This window comes from Bos taurus, chromosome 9, assembly GCF_002263795.3.
Source record: "Bos taurus isolate L1 Dominette 01449 registration number 42190680 breed Hereford chromosome 9, ARS-UCD2.0, whole genome shotgun sequence".
NCBI lineage: Eukaryota > Metazoa > Chordata > Mammalia > Artiodactyla > Bovidae > Bos > Bos taurus.
In genome coordinates, this window is record NC_037336.1 from 63,806,242 (window position 1) to 63,822,101 (window position 15,860).

A 15,860-nucleotide genomic window follows, 5' to 3' on the forward strand; every position below is an offset into this window, starting at 1 on the left:
AATTTCTGATAGGAATGTTATGTTTATTTATTTTAAATAAATAAAAGTTAAGTTCATTTATTTTCCTTCTATATTTTCCCAAAGTAGAAACATGTAGACTATATACATTTTCCTCTAAGTGCAGCTTTGGCTGCAGTCTATACATTTTGCTGTAAACATTACACTGTAAATTGACTTTGGCTTTAAAATCAGGCCAAAATATGCTGTTACACTGCTGCTGCTGCTGCTAAGTCACTTTAGTCGTGCCCGACTCTGTGCGACCCCATAGACGGCAGTCCACCACACTAGTATTACATTTTATGTATACTTGTGGATGACTGAACTGTCAAATACAGACTTCAAAAGAATTCAAGGTATCTCTGAACTTGTGTGCAATCAATGACCATGTGATCAAAATTTTACCACCATCTTTTATCAGAGTAAGTAAATTAGTAAAGTGAACAAGGAGTGCCCTTTGGACATATTTTTTAATATCTGAATGTAAGAAAAGCACTCTAGATGTTTCTTGTAGTAAAAAACTATTTGATATGCTTTATCAATTTCAATTCTATCAGTTGAAAGATATGAATATATTTATTATTGTAAAAGTATAATACTGCAATAATTAATAATGATTGTGAAAGATAAAGATGTCTAAAATATATATATTAAGTGAAAAAATAATTATATTAATAATACTTTATATATAACAGGAGACCATTATTGTCAAATATGTAAATATAATTTTAGTACCTGGAAAAATACTAATATTATCAGAAGGATTATATACCATTTGTATTTTTATACAGTAATCATCTCTGGCAATGAAGTTATAGGACATTTTAACTTCTATCTTATATATTAATATAATGTTTGAATTTTTATCAGGAGCGTATGTTATCTTTCATAATAAAGGACAGTAAAATATATTTAAAATAAAAACAGGACTGAAATATACAGTTTAGCAGTCTGATAAGCTATATGATTTTCTTTCAGAAGATTCTGTGATTCAGTTATCTAGGATATGTATCTCCTCACACTTTTCTTGCTGGCCTTTCAATCACTTGACTTACCACTATGCATATACAAGGAGAGAAGTACTAGTCAATTATGTCACATTTTATTAGCTATGATAAAAAAAAATAGATACAATAATGCAATTGATTCATATAAATGGTTAAATCTTAAACGAGTATGTGCTAATTGGCCATTTTGTGCTAGATCAAGCAACTCAATGTAGCCAAATAAAGAAAGTATTACTTAAAGGACACTGAGGATGTGGTGGGCATTAATAGGTGGGGCCTGAGGAATCTGAGACTCAGTGATGGAATGATTGTCCACTTAGCACTCACAAGATCTGGTTCTAGGGAGGAAACAGGACCAAGGAGCCTCAGAGGCCTGACAGCTTTGTGCCTCCTCTCTGTGTGTGATCCTTCTCAGACTATCTTTGCCTGTTTCTGAATATTTGCTTTATATTCCTCCTGCTTTCCATTGGTCTATTCCCTCCCTCTCTACTATTTAGATCTATTCTCTTCTCTCCTGAAAAACCTTTCTCCTTTTGTCAATTCCTCTCTCTCCTGCATCCTCAACCTTTTTCTTTCTATTGAACCTTTTTATGGTCCTACCCAGCAACTGGACATGCCAACTGGACACAAATATACATATGAATACATCTCCCATTTTAAAAACCAAAACAAACAAACCAGGACAAGACAAAAAAACAAAACAAAACAAGAACTCTTGTCTTGAACCCACATTTCCCTTTAAGCAATCAACCATCTCTCTGGGCTCTCTCTCAAATGTTCTGAAAGAGTAGTCCACATAGGCTGCCTCCACCTCCCTTCTCTCTAGCCCCTTACAGCATTCTAATCAGGTCAGTCCTGAAATGTTCTTCTTGAGAAGTTCTATTCCATTCTTACCACAAATTCTTAACTTCATTCATTCAGCATAGTTGACCACTTCCTCTTTACACACTCTGCTTTCTTTTCTGAATCATCACTCTCTTGGTTTTTCTCTTACCTTTCTGTCCATTTCATCTCACACTTCTAACAGGCATCTAGCTTACTCATTCTCTATAAATTGATTTTTCTGGGACTCTATCCTTGGACTTCCTGCCCTTGCTCTTTTCCCACTCTTCTAGCTCCATGATTGTGTCTGTTCACATGGCTTTAAATTCATTTGTTAAAGACAATTGAAAATGCAAGCGGATTGTTCTAAATTAATGCTGTGCTAGTAAAGTAATGCTCAAAGTTCTCCAAGCCAGGCTTCAGCAATATGTGAACCGTGAACTTCCTGATGTTCAAGCTGGTTTTAGAAAAGGCAGAGGAACCAGATATCAAATTGCCAACATCCGCTGGATCATGGAAAAAGCAAGAGAGTTCCAGAAAAACATTTATTTCTGCTTTATTGACTATGCCAAAGCCTTTGACTGTGTGGGTCACAATAAATTGTGGAAAATTCTTCAAGAGATGGGAATACCAGACCACCTGACCTGCCTCTTGAGAAATCTACATGCAGGTCAGGAAGCAACAGTTAGAACTGGACATGGAACAACAGACTGGATCCAAATAGGAAAAGGAGTACGTCAAGGATGTATATTGTCACCCTGCTTATTTAACTTATATGCAGAGTACATCACGAGAAACGCTGGGCTGGAAGAAGCACAAGCTGGAATCAAGATTGCCGGGAGAAATATCAATAACCACAGATATGCAGATGACACCACCCTTATGGCAGAAAGTGAAGAGGAACTCAAAAGCCTCTTGATGAAAGTGAAAGTGGAGAGTGAAAAAGTTGGCTTAAAGCTCAACATTCAGAAAACGACGATCATGGCATCCGGTCCCATCACTTCATGGGAAATAGATGGGGAAACAGTGGAAACAATGACTTTATTTTTTGGGGCTCCGAAATCACTGCAGACAGTAATTGCAGCTATGAAATTAAAAGACGCTTAGTCCTTGGAAGAAAAGTTATGACCAACCTAGATAGCATATTCAAAAGCAGAGACATTACTTTGCCAACAAAGGTCCGTCTAGTCAAGGCTATGGTTTTTCCTGTGGTCATGTATGGATGTGAGAGTTGGACTGTGAAGAAGGCTGAGTGCCAAAAAATTGATGCTTTTGAACTGTGGTGTTGGAGAAGACTCTTGAGAGTCACTTGGACTGCAAGGAGATCCAACCAGTCCATTCTGAAGGAGATCAGCCCTGGGATTTCTTTGGAAAGAATGATGCTGAAGCTGAAACTCCAGTACTTTGGCCACCTCATGTGAAGAGGTGACTCATTGGAAAAGACCCTGATGCTGGGAGGGATTGGGGGCAGGAGGAGAAGGGGACGACAGAGGATGAGATGGCTGGATGGCATCACTGACTCGATGGACGTGAGTCTCAGTGAACTCCGGAAGTTGGTGATGGACAGGGAGGCCTGGTGTGCTGCAGTTCATGGGGTCGCAAAGAGTCAGACATGACTGAGCGACTGAACTGATAGAGCTTCTCCATCTTTGGCTGCAAAGAATATAATCAGTCTGCTTTCGGTGTTGACCATCTGGTTATGTCCATGTGTAGAGTCTTCTCTTGTATTGTTGGAAGAGGGTGTTTGCTATGACCAGTGCATTTTCTTGGCAAAACTCTATTAGTCTTTGCCCTGCTTCATTCCGTATTCCAAGGCCAAATTTGCATGTTACTCCAGGTGTTTCTTGACTTCCTCCTTTTGCATTCCAGTCCCCTATAATGAAAAGGACATCTTTTTTGGGTGTTAGTTCTAAAAGGTCTTGTAGGTCTTCATAGAACCGTTCAACTTCAGCTTCTTCAGCATTACTGGTTGGGGCATAGACTTGGATTACTGTGATATTGAATGGTTTGCCTTGGAAACAAACAGAGATCATTCTGTCATTTTTGAGATTGCATCCAAGTACTGCATTTCAGACTATTTTGTTGACCATGATGGCTACTCCATTTCTTCCAGGTTAAAAGTAACCAAAGGATGGACTTCCCTGGTGCTCCAGTGGCTAAGACTCTGTGCTCCAAATGCTGGGGTTCCAGGTTTGATCCCTGGTTAGGGAACTAGATCCCACATGATGCAACTGAGAGTTTGCATGCCACAGCTTAAGATCCCAATTACTGAAAAGAAGATTGAAGACTTTGCATGTTACAACTAAGACCCAGTGCAGTGAAAGAAAGGAAGAAGCTGAAGAAACAATTAAAAAAAAACAACAACTACTAAAGAACTTGGTTAATGTAGTGAAAAACAGATGCAGAAGTAGGTTTCAACTTGTGCTCTCTCTTCCCAGGTACTTGCCTACCTCCTTTTCCCAAGTGTTAACTCCCCTAACCAACAATGACTCCAGCCTGCCACCAACCACAGAACAGACTTCTATATGGCTCTCCACTAGTCCTATTTTATGGTCCCACCCAGCAGCTGGGCATGCCAGGCTTCCCAGATCGCCCTGCAAGCTCTCCTTATTCACTCAGCCTTCGGGAAGGGCTGATTAGTGACTTAGCTCTCAATTCTTCAATTCTCCTTTTGGACCATAGCTTCTCCCAGCACATAAATTCTTATTCCTATAAGAAAATCCTTATTCTATAATACTCATAATGGTTCTGTTTCTCTAACTGAATCCTAACTGATTTTTTTTTTTTTTGCTGGGACGGCTGCTACAGGTTTTTGTTGCCGCTTGTGGACTTTCTCTAGTTGTGGCCAGCAGAGGCTACTCTCTGTGGTGGTGCAAGGTCTTCTCATTGTGGTGGCTTCTCTTGTTGCGGAGCACAGGCTCTAGGTGCTCAGGCTTCAGTAGTTGCAGTTCATGGGCTCGAGAGCATGGGCTCAGTAGTTGTGGTACACTGGCTTAGTCGCCCCATGGAATGTGAGATCTTCTGGGACCAGGGATCAAACTAGTGTCCCCTGCTTTGGCAGGTGGATTCCCATCCACTGAACCACCAGGGAAGTCCCCTAACTGATCCATTTCTTGGCAACAGTTACTCTTCCAATCTTCCCCAATGCAACAGCACCAATATCCATCAATTGCCTCCTAAACTCTCTACCTTCAGTCCATCACTAAGTCCTTGGCCAACTAGTTTCAAAATAGACATAGAATATATCCATTTCTCTCCATCTCCTCTGCAATACCCTCATCCAAGTAACTCCCATCCCTTACCTGCTTCCATGTCCATCATCAAACCCCAATATCTACTCTAAATGCAAATTTTACAAATGTGAAACATTTCAATGACCTCCTATTGCACTTACTTACATAGTCCTACATAATCAGGCTCCTGCCAGCTTCTCCAGATTTCTCTTGAACCACTCTCTCCCTTACTAAATATATTCGAACCTCACTGGCAATTTTTTTTTTTTTTCCAGAAAAGGCCATGTTTTTGCTCCTCTCAGAGTTTTCACATATGCTAGCCATTCTGCCTGGAATATTCTTCCAGCTCCCCATGCATTCCTCACTTTCCTTGGTTTATTCCTTCAGGTCTTGTTTTAAACATCACTTCCTCAGAAACTCTTTCCTTGACCAACCTACGTAGGTCCTCCTTCTTATTCTGTAACACTATACTGTGTTAGTTTTTTCTTTACATTGATCACATTTTATAAATGCTTTTTTATATTAAAAAAAAGTGTATTTATTCTCTCTCTCTCTCTCTTTTTTTTTTTTTTCTCGTTTAGCTGTGATCTCCAGGAAGGTAAATGACATTTCTGCTTTACTCATCTGGTGCTTAATTCAGTGCCTTGCATATTACTGGTGTTCAAAATGTATTTGTGGAGTGATAGAATGAATGAATTGCTCTTAGCTTCTGCTTATTTCTGGTTTCTGCTTTCTTATAATTTTAGTTTGATAAGACCTGTCATAGCCCCAGTTCTAACTCCCTACTCGTGACATTGAGTCTTTCTTTGGTTCTGCTCTAGATATGGTCTGGTACCTGATGCTGGTCCAATTAGTTGGGGCGAGGAAAGAAAAAAAACGTGACAGCCTCAACTGCTCCCTTAGCAGGTTTTTGGGGTATGGTTACCCTTGGAAAGAGCTTTGAGACACAACATGATAGACATATTCAGTGAAAGAATTATTACTAAATTTTCCCTTTTTTGTGCCATGATTCATCTTGAATGTCTGAACAACCAAAGATTGCTTATATTCTGGGATTCCATTCAAGTAGAATGGGAATACTTTGATAAAACCATCCTTTGACTGTATGTTTACATAATCATTGTTCTTTTTGTACTTACTTGTATAAAATCTATTCCTTCTTATAACTTAACCTATCATCTCCCCCTGTAAAAGCTAAAATGCAAACAGCTAAATTGAATCTGAACTCCTAACTAAAAACAAAAGCTAAAGGCAGGACTTCCCTGGTGGTCCAGCGGCTAAGACTCAGCACTGTCATTGCAGGGGGCCTGGGCTCCATCCCTGATCAGAAATCTAGATCCCACATGCCACAACTAAAGATCCAGTGTGCTGCAGTTCAGTTCAGTTCAGTTCAGTCACTCAGTCCTGTCCAACTCTTTGTGACCCCATTAATTGCAGCACGCCAGGCCTCCCTGTCCATCACCAACTCCTGGAGTTCACTCAAACTCATGTCCATTGAGTCGGTGATGCCATCCAGGCATCTCATCCTCTGTCATCCCCTTTTCCTTCTGCCCCCAATCCCTCCCAGCATCAGAGTGTTTTCCAATGAGTCAACTCTTCACATGAGGTGCCCAAAGTACTGGAGTTTCAGCTTTGGCATCATTCCTTTGTGTGCTGCAAGGCACAGCCAAATAAATAAATACTTTTTTTTTTAAGCTAAAAACAATAGGAAGAATAACTAGCATTTCAAGTGTATTTAAAATGTCAAGATTTTAAAAATTAATAGGTTTTGTTTTAAAAATAAAAATAAATAAATGCTCTATTTTAATAGAGCATTTTTAGACTTAAGAAAAATGAGCAGAAAGTAGAGTTTCATATACCTCCTCCCCCAGGCCTTTCTTCTATCATTAACATTGTACATTAGTGGGTAAGTTTGTTGCAATTGACAAGCCAATATTGATTCATTGTTACAAGCTTAAGTCCACAGTTAACATTAGAGTTTATTCGTTATGTAGTACATTCTATGCTGCTTCTGCTGCTGCTGCTAAGTCGCTTTAGTCGTGTCCAACTGTGTGCGACCCCATAGACGGCAGCCCACCAGGCTCCCCCTGTCCCTGGGATTCTCCAGGCAAGAACACTGGAGTGGGTTGCCATTTCCTTTTCCAATGCATGAAAGTGAAAAGTGAAAGTGAAGTTGCTCAGTCGTGTCCGACTCTGAGTGACCCCATGGACTGCAGCCCACCAGGCTCCTCCGTCCATGGGGTTTTCAGGCAAGAGTACTGGAGTGGGGTGCCATTGCCTTTTCCAAGTACATTCTATGGGTTTTGCCAAATATGTGATATGTATCCACTATTAATAGAACCACACAGAATAGTTTCACTGCCCTAAAAATTCCCAGTGTTCGTTCTATTTAACCCTCCCACCCTCTGTTCCTCTTCTTGAACCCTTGACAACCACTGATTTATTTACTGTCTCCATAGTTTTGCCTTTTCCAGAATGTCATATAGTTGAAATCATATTGTACATAGCCCTTCCAGATTGGCTTCTCTCAGCAATACGCATTCAAGATTCCTCCATGTCTTTTCATAGCTCGATAGTGCATTTCTTTATAGCACTGAATAATATTTCACTATATGGGTACCAAAATTTATTTATCCATTCACCTATTGAAGAATGCCTTAGTTGCTTTCAAGTTTTGGCAGTTATGAATAAAGTCGCTATAAACATCCATGTGCAGGTTTATGTGTGTGTGTGTGTACTTAAGTTTTCAGTGCAGTTGAGTAAATACCAAGCAATACAATTGCTGGATCATATGGTGTGAGTACGTTCAGTTCTGTAAGAAACTGCTAAACTGTCTTCCAAAGTGGCTGTACCATTTTGCATTTCCACTAGCAATGAATAAGCATTCCTGTTGCTCCACATCCTTGCCAGCATTCAGTGTCAGTGTTTTGAGTTTGGCCATGATAACTGGTGTGTGATGGTATCTCATTTTTTGAATTTTTAATCCTCTAATGACCCAAGTTCAATTCCTGAGTCAGGAAGATCCCCTGGAGAAGAAAATGGCAACCCACTCCAGTATTCTTGCCTGGAGAAGCCCATGTACAGAGGAGCCTGGCAGGCTACAGTCCATGAGGTCGCAAGAGTTGGACACGACTTAGCAACCAAACCACCAACTACCACCCAATGACATATGAGGTTGAGCATTTTTTTCCATATGTTTATTTGCCATCTATATATCTTCTTTGATAAACTGTCTGTTTAGATCTTTTGCTCATTTTTAAATTTAGTTATTTCTTACTTATGGCTGAGTCTTAAGAGTTATTTGTATGTTTTAGATACTAGTTCTGTAACAGACATATGTTTTGCAAAGATTTCCCCTCAGTCTATAGCTTTTCTTTACATTCTCCTAGCAGTGTCTCTGCAGAGCAGAAGTTTTTAATTTTAACATAGCAGCCATTCAATTACCATGAAAATAAGATGTCAGAGATGTTGCAAAAACTTTCTTGATTATTAGAGTCAACTGAATGACTTCCACAGTCTCTTTTGACACTAGGTTTCTATGGTTCTGTGAAAAGAACAAAGGTGTGCTGTGAACTTTTCCCATTTGAATTCTAGCCCCCATTTTGCATTATAACATTAATATATGATAATTACAAAAAATTAGAAAATATAGAAAAGAAAAGAAGAAAATATGATCTTTAAAAAAGCAGTTTGGCATTTAGTAGTGGAAGAATATGGATGACAAGCAAAATAGCCAAACAGGTGTGATTTCATGCCTGCCTTTGATTAACTGCGAATTAACAGGTCTCCATCTTCTCAGTAATTCAAAGGTTACCTGAATGGGAAAACAGTAATGAGGTCCATAAATAATTAACTTAAAATATTTATTGCAACAAGTATTACCAAAGTGTACGAGGTAAAAAAGTGTATGATGGTCTCCCTCCACCCTATCCTTTTTTCTAATTGTAATTGTTCTCTAGAAACAAAAATCTTTATATCCACGATACCTTGTTATGTACATATGCACAGACCTGCAAGATTCACAAGCCAGGGATAAATCTGTGTCAATCTTGACATATAACACTGTGAACCTAGTGCATACCACAGAGCTTGGTATGCAGAAGATATTCAACTGAACGAGTAAATGTCACATTGTACATTGTTCTATAGGTGGCTTTAAAGTTTTTTTTTAAGAAGATAGCCTGGATATCTTTCCATGTAAGGATATTGGTAGCTACCTCATTTTTTTCAATGACTCCAGAATAACTGACTCAATGTATGCACATTATAATTTATTCAACCAGTTCCCTATCACTGGATGTTTAGCTTATGTATATATTTACAAACAACACACCCCCACACACATAAATGTTACAAACAATACTTCAGGACGTATTATAGTCTAATTATTGTGTTTAAAAAAAGTCATATCAATCTATCCTCTCACTCCCTTGGAGAGACTTAAGTCACCCGGCCACATCTGGTTGCCCCAGAGGCTAGAAGTGGAATTTCAAGCTGCACAGCATGTACCAGGTTATAAGACATTCACAGTGGAAGGATGGAAGAACAGACTTGGGGGAGCAGGGCTTATAAATGCAACTATTATTTATTAAAAAAAAAAAAAACCTCTTAAACCACCAGCATTGAATGTGCATGTCAATTTCTCCACATCTACAGTGGTGGGGTGATATCTCAAATCAAATATCATCAGTCTTTGTCATTGTTGCTGTTATTTTTGTTTGGGGCAAGGGTTCAAATAAGGGGTATAGCTGGCGATTTTGCTATAAAGGAAAGTTGGGATTCAAATGAGGAAGATCTTAAGTGGCAAATATGAATGATATCTGAATATTTTTAAGCTGTGAAAAACTGGAGAAACAGTTTGAGAAATTTTTAAAAAATATATTGTAAAATGTTTGAGCTAGATCTTAAAAAATCTTTCAGTGTACTTTTATAGATGAGGAAATCAAAATTCTGAGAAGTGAATGGGTTTATCCAAGCTCACACTACTCATTAGTAACCCATCTGGGGTTAATATCAAGGCTGTTTGCATCTCAGCCTATCATCATGTTTTTTCTTATTAGGGACATATGACATATGCATGTTATTTTTATTTATTATTTTTGGCTGCGCTAGGTCTTCCTTGCTGTGTGCAGGCTTTTTCCAGTTGTGGTTCGTGGGCTTCTCATTGCAGTGGCTTCTCCTGTTGGGGAGCATGGACTCCAGGCGTGGGCCATGGGCTTAGCTGCCCAGCAGCATGTAGGATCTTCCTAGAACAGGATTCAAGCCCAAGTCCCTCACATTGCCAGGCAGATTCTTAACCACCGTACCACCATGGAAGTCCGTATCATCATTTGGTTTCATTCAGTAAATACTTATTGAGCATCAAATCCTGTGTTCACTACTAAAGAGGATTCAGGGAAGTGAGGACACATATTTATTGAGAACTTTCTTGTGTCCGATCGTTCATATACATTTCAATCTAGCCCAATGCACCTATTGTACCAAATGAATCTATCTACTAGTTTATTTTTTAAAGAATTATTAGGAGTTCCCCATGTTTCAGTAACAGCAGTAATTCTTTGGCATCAAGCCAAAAATATATTTGCTAATTTTCATGGCAAAAGCAGGAACAAGAAAAGTAATGTTAAGAGATAAGAGTGTCTCTGAGCCTCTTTGCCTGCATTTAAGAAATAAATTTGTTACAACAATGAAACCACCTCGAGTCAGCTTTGCAAAGGAGTTAGGACTGTGCCATGATATTACTGTAGGTACTGAAAAAATTCATAAGTTCTGTAGGTCAGGAGGAAAATTATACTATTACTTCTCTCAACAGGATGTCAACTGGAGAGCATGCCTGATAGCTTTTTTCTCAGGCCTGCTCAGGGCATCTCTGACCAGGTTTCTGTGTAGGTGCTCAGTGTGTGCCATCCTGAGAAACGTCAGAATTGAGGGAAGGCCAGTGGAAAGTTCGGAAGCGGGTAGAGATTTTGCTGGGGAGACGTGTGGCGCAGACCAGATAGAGGGCTTTGTTGATCTAGTTAAGGATTTGGTTCTAAGTGTACTGGGAAGCTAATGAAGGGCTTTAAGCAGATGCTACAGAGTCTTATTTGCAATTAAAAGACAGACAGACACACACACACACACACACACAAGCTTTGAATGGTTTAGGAAAGCTTCAAGGATGGATGAATCCGCAGGCTGTATCACTAATCCAGGTAGTAGGTGATGGTAGCTTATCCCCTGGTTGCAACATAGATAGAAATAGATATATCAGGAAGACAAAATGTACAGAACTTGACTAACTGAGAGGGCATTGAGGGAGCACGTACTGTCCTGAATGACTCCGGCTTTCAGCTAATGCTGCTGGATTCAAGTGAGGGACATTCACTGGGGTGGGAACTCTGGAGACCGATCATTAGGAGGAAGATCTTGTGCTGTTTTTTGCAAAGTTGATTTGGAGTGCCTAACGCCCACATAAAGGTCTGGGGGTGGGTGGGTTAGACAAAGGAATTCCGGGTGGAAGAAGAACTAGAGATTTCAATTTGGGGGATCTGGTCAGCTGGTAGACATTACCTAGGTAAGGGCACTTTTTTTCTTTTTCTTCTAAAGGAAAGTTGATCTTAAGAAAAGTCTAAAAGAAAGTGCTGGATGGTTAGATCGATTATTTTCATTCTTTAATGTATAGGATTGCTCAGTTTTGATTGTATTTTTGTATTAGATATCTTGGTTATTTGTTTTCATTTATAACATTATCTACAACCTTCGAATTATGAACTCTTATTGCTGAATTACCTGAATACAATAGCAGGACCAGGTATGACAGTAAGAAATTTTAGGTAATAAAGAGCTCAGATCTTTGCTAAACAGTGTGGCAGGTCTTGTCAAATTATTTAAAAATTTTTATATCTTCATCCAGGCACCAATGAGAATAATTTGACATATGATGTGTTTAAGCACTTTGAAGAGTAGTCACCTAACTTTTTCTTGCACCACTGATTTGTCGTCACAGAATAGATTGTTTAGGGAACCAGTAAGCTCTTAAAAATAAGCTTGCTTTTTAATTAAAAGAACACTTCCTATTTTTCATTACAGCTTCATTAAGTAAAATTAATATCCACATCGCGTCTGAAATTCAAATGTCTTTGTCTTGTCTTTCTTGTACCTAGTACACGGTTACAGAAGAAATGTCACTTTAGTTTTTTGAAAAGAAACACAGATATGTGCCTCACAGTTGCCCAAACCACGCAGCTTTGTGCTGCACCAAGTTGCTCAAACTGTGCTGCGAGGAAGCCCGTAACTGCTTAAAAGGCCAGGGACTGAAAAGGAGTATTGCACAACTCTTCACCACCCAGCGGTTTCGCTTCCAAATCTGGCTTTCTTATCATCCCGAGGCGGGAGCAGCTCCTTGCTCCACTGTAGACAGCCGGTCCCCCTTCAAAAGCAGCCGGGGTTTCCTCGTCCCAGCCCCGGGCGCCCCTCCCTCCGCCCGAGGTTCCCGTGGAAGGGAAGCCACGCGGGCTGGGGCCCCGGAGTTCCCATTGTCCAGCAAGGGAGACCCAGTCATCCCGGAGCGACTCGGGTACTCAGGTCCCTCCAGCCAGGTGAACCAAAGGTCCGCGGGTCTCCGCGCCGCTCCCCTCCCCCGCCGCTCCATTGTCTGCCTCGCCCCGCCCCGGGGGACACGTGCGCCTGCAGCCTCCCGAGCGAGGAGAGCGCGGGGAGGCAGCGGCGTGGACACCGCCTGGAACGGCTACGCGGCCGCGGCGCCGAGGGCGCGGGGCCGGGCGCGCACGGACGGGTGGGTACTCTCAGGGCAGCTGCAGTCGCGTTCCGCGTCCCCAGCCCAGTTCCCGGCTGGCCCGGGACTGAACGGGGGGTGGGGCGAGCGGGAGCTCGGTGGGGGTGGCGTGCGCGTGGTGCCGCGGTTGGGGTGGGGCGGGGCGGGGTGGGGAGATGCCTGTCTCCTGACAAAGGAGAACGAGTGGGACACGCTGAGCCGGCCCGTCCCGCCCCGCCCCGCCCCGCCCCACCCGGAGGGGAGAGGGAGGGGGAGTGTCGGGAGGGGAAGGGGCGGGCCTTTCATTCACTCTTGGCCCCTCCGCCGCCGCCGGAGCGGAAGGGCGGGGTCTCGCGCCCTCCCGTGTGATGAAGACCGAGGGTGGTGGGGAGTGGGGGCGGAACCCGCGGGCGCGCGTCCCGAGGCGTAGGCTACGTCGTCACGTCAGCGCGGGAGAGAGAAAGACAGGAGCCGACTCGGCAGGGACTGGGGGACGGGGCCGAGAGAACGAGCGAGGGAGGGAGCGAGTGAGCAAGCGTGCATCTAGGAGGGGAAGGGCGGCCACTTGTGCTGGAGCGGCCGCGAACGACAGTGCGAGCGGTGGGAGAAAGAAGCAGGGAGGGGAAGAAGAAGGGCCTAGGGAAGAGGGCTGACGGAGACTGGTGGTGGTGGGAGAAGGAGAAGGAGGAGCTGGAGGAGGGCAGGAGCTGAGAGAGTGAGTGAGAGAAGCGGACGCGCGAGGGAGGGGAGGAAAGGAGGGGGGTCACGCGGAGGCGCGCGCGCGCACCGGGAGCGCGCTCGGAGGCGAGTGGAACTGGATCGGGTTTGCTGCCAGCGGCGTGAGCTTCGGCCGCCATTTTACAACAGCTCCACTCGCGCCGGACACAGGGAGCAGCGAGCACGCGTTGCCCGCAACCGGATCTCCTCGGACAGGATTCCTCCGCCGCAGCCCAACGGGGAGGTAACGACCGCTGGGACCCGGGTCTGGGAAGGGAGCTCCGTGACATTGTGGAGTGAGCTGGGGGAGGGCGGTGCGGGGAGAAACCGGCTTTTCTGGAAAATGGATTCCAAGGGAGAGGGGAGCACGTTGACTGGGGCTGCTCGGGAGTAGGCCGCGGCCCGCGCCGTCACTTCCTCCTCCCCTCCATGTGCTGCCGCTGTTCGGGCTTTGTCTGCGGCGCTCCAGGGAGGAGGCGGCCCCGTGGCCCGCGCGGACCGCGAGGGGCGGCGGAGTTGGTGCTGTCGTGGCCGTCGCCGCGGCGCGGGAGTGGGCGGAGAGGAGCCGGTTCCGTCCCGCAGCCGCGCGGCGGGCTTGGGTGGTGCTTGGGGTCTGGCGGGCGTGGGGCAGTTCGCGGAACGCCCTCATGCCGCCGGCTTGCCGGCCCCGGCCCGCGGGTGGCACCGGCGGCCCCCGCGCCGCAGTCGCTGCCAGGACCGGCCAGGGGTGGGGGCTTGTACCGTGCGCCACGGCGCACGTCTCGGCGGGGCGGGCGGGCGGCCGGGGGTCGCCGGCGCCCGGGGCAGAGAGAGAGCCATGTGTCACGGCCGAGACGGCGGCGCTGGGGGGCGGGGAGAGCCTGTGGCCTGGCGCCGCCGCGGCCTCGGTGTCGAGGGGCGAGGTTGTGCTGCTGCTGCTGGCTGGGGGCTCCGGCCGCGGCTTTGGGTTGCTGTCGGGAGCTGGTGACGGTAGTCTTGGCCTGGGATTCGGTGGGTTGCCGTTTGAAGGAAGTTGTAGGACATTTGAAGGCGCGGAGCACGTGTTTCTAATGGGTTCCCGGTGGCCGCGGCGGTGAGGCTGCCGCTCTGGGTGCGGAGTCGGGGGCGGGCTTTGGGGTGCGGGGGTGAAGGGTGGAGAAGCGGGGAGGTGGGAAGGTAGCTTGTGTGAGCGCTTTGTTCTTCGCTGGCTGTTGTTACTGATCTTTAAGCGGCAGGCGGGAAAAGCGCGCACTTTGGGGGTTTACCTTTGAGAGGGAAAAGCCCAGCTTTGCTTGCTCCACACACACCTCATTCTCTGTACGGGCACAGTTGCATGTGGCACGCTGGCTCGTCCTCGTGCTGGTTGGGCTCCATTTGTAATGTGGTTTTTCCTAGGGAGTGTTAGCAGGTGAGTCAGGGGTGGTGCTAAGGAAAAACGTAGTGGATCCGTCCTTTGGTGCCCCGAGCTCCAAATCTGGCTTGTCAGGCGACAGTGACTTTAAGGCCTGTTTAAAGGGATGTATAGGCTTGCTGGTGTAGAAATTGGTAGAGAAAGTCAAGATTGGGGCTCTCATATTGTCCTACCCTTTTTGAAGACCCTAGTTTAATTTTGCTTATTGCGTTTGAACAGATCTCTGGAAACATGGCTACAGAACATGTTAATGGAAATGGTACTGAAGAGCCCATGGATACTACTTCTGCAGTTATCCATTCAGAAAATTTTCAGACATTGCTTGATGCTGGTTTACCACAGAAAGTTGCTGAAAAACTAGATGAAATTTACGTTGCAGGTAAGAACTAACACTTGCAAAATTACATTATGAAATTTTTCTATTGGATTTCTGGCTTTGAACTAAAATAGCAACTTTTTGTGGTTTCCAAGAAGTGTGGGACCTGGAGTTTTTGCCTTGTTGTGCTAGTAGGTTCTTGTGAACTAGAGATTAAGGTGTGTAGAGGGAGGGAAGAAGGAAGGGTTAGGTGGTAAAGGCTGGATGGCCAGATGGTTAAGTATATGATGGTAGCAGGTAGCAACAGCTGCTGAATGTTGGGAGCAGGCTGTGTGACTTTTGGGGGTATTTTTGTGGTAGGATTCTGGTTAAATAACTTGGTAATTGTAGACCTGTAGTCAGTCTGTCTCGGTGTGGCTGTTGCTTTTTTTAGTGGTATTTGAAATTGAGTGGAGGTTCCCGTGTCATGCTCTGTACTTTGTTGGTTGATTTTAGAATTTGTAAGCCTATGTATTTACCTTAGAAATACTCGGTGTTCAGAACTGCCTGACTTAGGATAAGATAAAAAAGTTGACTCATTATTTTAAGTATGGTTGAGAGGCCTTCTTTAGTTCATAATAGT

General features: G+C 44.2%; 1 protein-coding gene across 9 annotated transcripts in view; it reads left to right on the plus strand.

Annotated features, from left to right (window-relative positions):
- The first annotated feature begins 12,723 nt into the window (after nucleotides 1-12,723).
- SYNCRIP (synaptotagmin binding cytoplasmic RNA interacting protein) overlaps nucleotides 12,724-15,860 on the plus strand; it is a 30,595-nt gene continuing 27,458 nt past the window's right edge. For 4 of the 9 annotated variants that reach the window (XM_002690201.7, XM_002690202.7, XM_005210907.5 and 1 more), the window contains exons 1-2: nucleotides 13,637-13,776; nucleotides 15,142-15,301. In XM_002690201.7, coding sequence (XP_002690247.2) covers nucleotides 15,154-15,301 — 148 coding nt within the window. In that variant the 5' untranslated portion in view covers nucleotides 13,637-13,776; nucleotides 15,142-15,153. Of the gene's footprint in view, nucleotides 12,837-13,636; nucleotides 13,777-15,141; nucleotides 15,302-15,860 lie in introns of those variants that run through there. The other 5 variants (XM_005210908.5, XM_024996982.2, XM_024996981.2 and 2 more) reach the window with 5 other exon arrangements.